Here is a 6,000-nt window from a genome sequence, read left to right on the forward strand (position 1 = left end):
ACCACCACACGTGATTAGGGTTACCAACCGGCCCGGATCTTGCGGGACTGTCCCGACTTTTCATACAATGTTTTGAGCCCCGCGCCGTCCCTGTCGGGACAGCTATATGTCCTGGATTTGTTCTGGATCGCCCAGTTATGCATTTTTGTGTGATCCAACGCGCTCTACAGCGCGCGTCACGCAACGGAACACGAAGTTAGCACGAACTTGTCCAGGCGGAGCTGCACGTAAAGCTGAACTTCCGCCTGAAATGCGACAACTTTTACCAGTACATTTTTCAGCAAGAGCAAGTGTTGCGAGCAGCACGTGGTAGCCAGCTGAAGTACCACTTCAAGAGGCCGCAACAATAAAGTGCAAGCGCCAGTGACTAAATTTAAGCGCGGAGCTTTCTTCGTGGTTTTACCTCCATTTATTTGCCACCAGTGCATCATCTTCGTCTTATCACCTCACCAGTTCATCATCACCAGATCATCGTTTGGACGTGCGAAGCTTCATGACCATCATTGTAGTTCGGAGTCCCTTCTCGGGTTCGGGCTGCTGCTTGCCGAATAAAGGAAAGGACCTTCTCGTCGTCAACCAAGCCTTCTCGCCGGAGCCTCTCAAAAGAAACGATGGGTTTGTCTAGAAGATACAGCAATATAGAAAACTGATTTCCTGGCCTCTCTATGTTAGGGTCCCCCCCCCCCTCCCCCTCCATGAAATATACTCCATGAAAATATATTGTTTGTTGACAGCCGCCGCTTTAGTTCCCAAGTGCAATCAGGCAGACGCCGGGTTTCGACTCCTTGGTAAGCGCACGAACCGATGGCTAAAGAGTTTGGCGGCCCACTTGCATGTTTGTCGGGACTTCTTTGTTCGCAGTAGGCTACCTTTCCAGGTCACGTAATAAGCGATCGTTTTGTTGCCCGCAGCCATCTCATCACTCCGGTCGTCCCTTGGGCCACCGGTTCATGGTACCCAAGAGACTTAAATCCACCTCGATACGCTCGGTAATTCGCATCGTCCGTGCACATTTCGGTCCTACGGAATAAAAGCTCATTCTTCCAACGACGTTGCTAAACACGGCGCAGGAGTCTCCAAATCCTTTATAGCTTCGGCTGCTCGCTTTGCCTACTCCGCCCTCGATGCTCCGTCGCGAATCGCGTCTGGGGCCCATCTCCGTTTCCGGTACCGAAAAATTTGACCCCAAACGGAGTGGCCTAAAAGGTGGAAGATGGGCGGCGATACGGGGGCAGCCGTAATACAATCCTGCGGATAACGATGATGGGATCTGCGCCTCGGTCGGCAGCCCTTGCTTTCTTTCTCCGCCAAGCCCGCCGTTTCGGGTCCCAGCTCGGCGCGTCTCTCGGCCGTCCCGTGGCCCTAGTGGAACCAGTCCGGCGCCCAAACTGGTCCGACGCTCTGCCGCGCTCGCTCCTGGCTGGACACAGCGGAGCAGGGGCCGAAGCGGGTCAGTGATGCCTCCGCCGGCAGAAAAGCCTGACCCCATTCCGATATCCGCTGGACCGTCTCCAATCGCTGACCAGCTGAGGCTGTACACCCGAGAAGCCTTTCTTTGCTTCCTGCTCGTATTTTTGCGCTTCTTTCGGCGCAGCCATTTCTTTATCGCTTGTCTATCTTACAACGTTGCTGCTATTCTCCATACTGGCTGATGCACAGTGCGCACGCATTCTCCTGCGGCTGCTTGCGGCGGTCCTTAGGTTATGCTGCGGCATTCGCGTAGTTAGAATAACGGCTGCACGCTTTAACAAAACGAGAGAAAACGGTAGAATTCTCAGAAAAGCTGACGTTTCTCGACATTCGAGCAAGACCAACTCACTCTTGAAAGCCGTGACGCATCTTGTTTGCCGCTAGCGCACAGCGAACAGGATGCGATGCCGGCTCGGAATTCTTGCCCTTTTCAGAAGTACGTCACTCCGTTAGCTAGAAGGATAGTTAAGAGACGATGGCAGGCGCGAACGTGATGGGCAGCGTACACAGGACTCGGCCCGAGGCGCCATTGCCGATCAGTCAATCAATCGTGACCCCGGTGCAGCTTAAGGCCTACGCCAACAGTAAGCTTTCACTTCGTATCGCAATTTGGTAGTTTTAATTACGGCCTCTGCAAGGTTAGCAAAGTATGGCGATCCATCTTTCCTATTTTTGAAAGCCTTACATAATACCTGCCCCTTCTGTGTGCTTCCTGCGTCAGAAGCTGACGTTGAACATTTGCTCTGGACTTGCCCAGGCCTTAGAGACGCCCGAACGCAACACCCCAGAGGCACAGGGCTCCATCCTGGCAGACCCCCAGATCTAAAGCGCTGGATATCGGGGCCCCAGCACCGGTCTCTTGTTGTACATATGAGAACATTTTCTTATGCCGTAGAACAATCTTTCGCACACACACAAAAAAGCATTCAGACCGTAGAGACAGCGCCAGCTCCCGCTTTCATGACACGTAGGCCCACATCCCGTCACAAAGCTTCAACGCTGCATACACGTCACTCCAGACGCTCGAACATTTTGCACGAATGACTCTAAGCAGCTTGTTATAGGGGGTAGTTTCTCATATCGTCGTGCATCTATCAGAATGGACAATCGGGCGAGTTGGTACTGGTTGATGGCTGATGTAACAGCGTGCACAGACGGAAGACAAAGAAAGCAATAAGAGGAAATAAGAAGAAAAAAAAAACACTCGTCCTATATTATTTTGTCTTCCGTTTGTGCACGCTGTTACATTAGCCATGAATCTATCTCCTGTGGCTTGACGTGTGCTCATCGCCGCAGTCAGGGCTCACACGCCGCCGAGCACAGATCTGGACAACAAAGCGAATTTTTCCAGTTTGGATATCCCAGGGGTCGAGCCAGGCCCTTGTGCTTATCAAGCGAAAATTGTCGGCCAGGAGACTTCACTGATAAGGCACAACTTCAGGTTTGCTAATACTGTTTTATAAATTGTTTCAAGCTCCGCGAAGCGCACTTAAGTTGCGTCATGACTTGTACATTTCGCCAGACATGGAATCCGCTACGCAAAAAGAAAGCATGCCGTTGATTCCGCAGATCGTTGCACATCCACATGGGGCAGCATCGGTCTCACTGTAAAGCTACTGAGCGGGGAAATCCGGGTGCGTAAAGTGCGAGTCGTTGCAATCCACGTTGCAGTCGACGCCCTGCGTTTTAACGCTCCATTGATTCGAGTTGCTCCGTAAAATAAACTAAAGGCATAATTTTGGCACTGAACACGTCACGAATCACGCCCCGACACCCACCCACGTTTTTTGTTTTCTTCGGCGCCAGCGACTCCGTAGCCATGTACATTTTAAAAGACGAGCGATCACTCTCTGGTCTGACGGCGAGCGCGAAAAATGCCACTCCGACGTCGACAACCCAAACCGCGTGGACGTCGCATGCGCCACTGCGTGACAGCTCTCGCGGCGACCTACGGATCTGCGTCGACGTGTCGAGAAGGTGCGGGGTAATCCATCAGAGAAACCTGAATGAGGAGAGAGCGCGCACAGGTGTCCGCGCGCTGCACCTGACAGCCGCCGTGAACGCATCGAACCGAGTGCGCGTATCGAAGTCTCGCGTGAGTAGTGTTGCGTTCCCCTCTCCTCCTCCTCCCCAGCGCATCGTCTCCGCATACACAAGGGGAAAGGCATCTCGGAGAGGTGTGACAGCTTTTCTCGGCCGGCGAACGGCCAGTCTCGTTTCCTCTTCACGAAGAGCGGACGGCCCAACTGGCAACGCGGAAATTCGGCCGAGCCGCGGCGGACAAGCGATCCGAGAAGCTCGCGCCAAAAACACCGCGGGACGAAGGAAGAAGACAACCGATACGCATTGTCCGGCGGCGCTTTATAACAGGCCGACTCGCCGCCGCGGTCTCGGCGAGCGACAAGGGGTCTGCGACGGCTGCTACTTGGCCGGCCTACACGACGAGACGAGGCATTCGTCGCGCTTTCGAAACGCGCGCACGAGGTGGCCCGAGGCGCTCGGCAGAAGGCGCCTGTGATCGGCTCTGCCGGGGCTGCGCTGCCTCAAACTTGGCGCAAACAGCGGAGCCGCTCACGCAGAGGCCACGCGACGACGGACTCCCGAGGCGCGAACGAGGCAGCCGCCGACTTGCTCGCCGCCAAAAGGGCGGGCTCCTTCGGCAGCGCCGACCGTTATTACGACGGAGCCGCGCTTACAACTGCGAGTGAAAAAAAAAAAAAAAAAAAAAAAAACGAATCGATGCTCCGGACGGACGGACGACGGCTATCGTGTCGGATCATCTGAACCGATTGTGCCAGCTACGCTGCCATCTCCCCCTCTTTTTATGGAGCGCCGACGTAGGGAACGAGCTGCCCTTTCCCCCTGCCTCTCTCCTCGCGCCTGGCCCCGACTCGTTCCTCTTCCTGCACTGACCCTCTTGTTCCGCGAGCCCCAGACCGGCGCATTCCGAGGTGCTTTAAGCCTTATTCGGAACGCCCGGTGGCCCGCGCCGTGCGTTCGCTGCTTCTGTGCGGCCCGGACCTACATACGCACGACAAACCTGGCACGAACGCCGGTGAAGGCTGCGAAAAATAACGACGGTGGAATTTTTTGTTCTCGTGTGGCGCACGCTGAGCGGTGCGATCTTCGTCGTGCGATGCGCCTAACGGAGATAACGACAAATTGGATCATGCCTCCCGAGCTACCTGGCAAGGCCTGTTTATTATGGCGGGCAACTTATCTTCGTTGCCTAAGCAAGCTAAAATCTCTTGTAAACGGGTTATTTACCATCAGGGCTCGTTTCTCCTCAGGCCAACGTTATCTATAATGGCATCGGGAAGGCCTGAGAGCCTCAACAGCTAATTAGAAACCAAGCTTGTCCCCTTTTTTGAGGCGTCCCCTCTAACCGCGGCACTTGATCTTAACGCTGCGGGAATCCTAGCCTTTAGCGAAACCAATACCTGCTTCAACCAGGAAGTTGTTCCGGGCACTCACGCCGCTTGAGTTCGTACCCATTCTTCTTGAACGCCACTAGACCTTTCGCGAAAGAAGACCGCATGCAAGGACAAACAGCATTAAAATTATTTGAGCGGGTCCAGCGCCAGTGAGCATGCAGTTTCTACGGTCGGTCACTTGTTCTCGTGTAGATGATACTCCACGCAAAACAAAAGTTTCCCGAACTGATACTTCTTAGCCGAGGCGTTCCATTTAGAACGAAAGCAACTGGCGATTTTGTTTGCGTCGCAACTAATTTCATCATGATCTTCTTCCACAGGATTTTTTGCGTGTCTCACGAATCCTTGGCTACTGTTAGTGCTGCTTTATAGGAAACTAAACGTTTCGCTGAGCTCTCCGCGAGGTACAAAAAAAAAAGCAAAAAGAAAAGCGATCTACACGTTTTTCGGCTTCACTTGATTCTGCAGCATTGGCGGTATCACAGTTTCCTTCCCACGCTCCATAAACTGGCAGGGTGCTGCGCGAAATAATGGGGCAGGGCGACATCCCATGTGCCGTAGAATCACAGTACGTGTAGGAAAACCACCACAGCACCCCTGCAGCGGCGTCCGAGGAAGTCATTCAAATTTCTAGCTTGGTCTTCTTCAACCCGTCGTGGCACCTGGAAGCAGGGAAGAACGGAAGACCTGCCCACAGGACACTCACCGGTGGTGAAGAGCACGATGGCCTTGAGGCAGCTGTATTCGGGCGGCGTCCACGTGCAGTGCCTTGAGCTTCTCGACCTGCTCCTGGAAGATGCGGATGTGGTCCATGAAGGCCACCACGCGGTCGGCCGCCATGGGCGACGCGTGCAGCCCCGCCGCCGCCAGTAGGGGCGCCACGTGCAGCGGCATCGAGCACTGCGACGCGTTCAGCACGAACAGCTCGCTCCAGACCAACCGCAGCAGCGCCACCTGGTCCGTCACCTGCGAGGATTACGCAGTACATTTATTGCTGATCGGGTGTGCATGGCTACGAATGTCGCGCAGCTCACGACTACAGCCCAAAAAGAAGGGTCATGTTGAACCAACTGGCCCAAACTTGCACCCAGCTAAG

At 54.4% G+C, this 6,000-nt stretch overlaps 2 protein-coding genes across 2 annotated transcripts in view; one reads left to right on the plus strand and one right to left on the minus strand.

Annotated features, from left to right (window-relative positions):
* The window catches only part of LOC144170751 (uncharacterized), a 492,715-nt gene that overhangs the window by 202,757 nt on the left and 283,958 nt on the right, over window positions 1-6,000 (plus strand). The window lies entirely within an intron of this gene.
* LOC144170750 (nuclear receptor subfamily 2 group F member 1-B-like) overlaps window positions 1-6,000 on the minus strand; it is a 154,046-nt gene that overhangs the window by 106,066 nt on the left and 41,980 nt on the right. The window contains 2 exon segments of the mRNA XM_077700731.1: window positions 5,611-5,650; window positions 5,652-5,870. Of these exon segments, the coding sequence (XP_077556857.1) occupies window positions 5,611-5,650; window positions 5,652-5,870 (259 nt within the window).

Source organism: Haemaphysalis longicornis, unplaced genomic scaffold (genome assembly GCF_048455015.1).
Source record: "Haemaphysalis longicornis isolate Haplotype H1 unplaced genomic scaffold, Haemaphysalis longicornis Haplotype H1 scaffold_2, whole genome shotgun sequence".
Taxonomy (NCBI): domain Eukaryota; kingdom Metazoa; phylum Arthropoda; class Arachnida; order Ixodida; family Ixodidae; genus Haemaphysalis; species Haemaphysalis longicornis.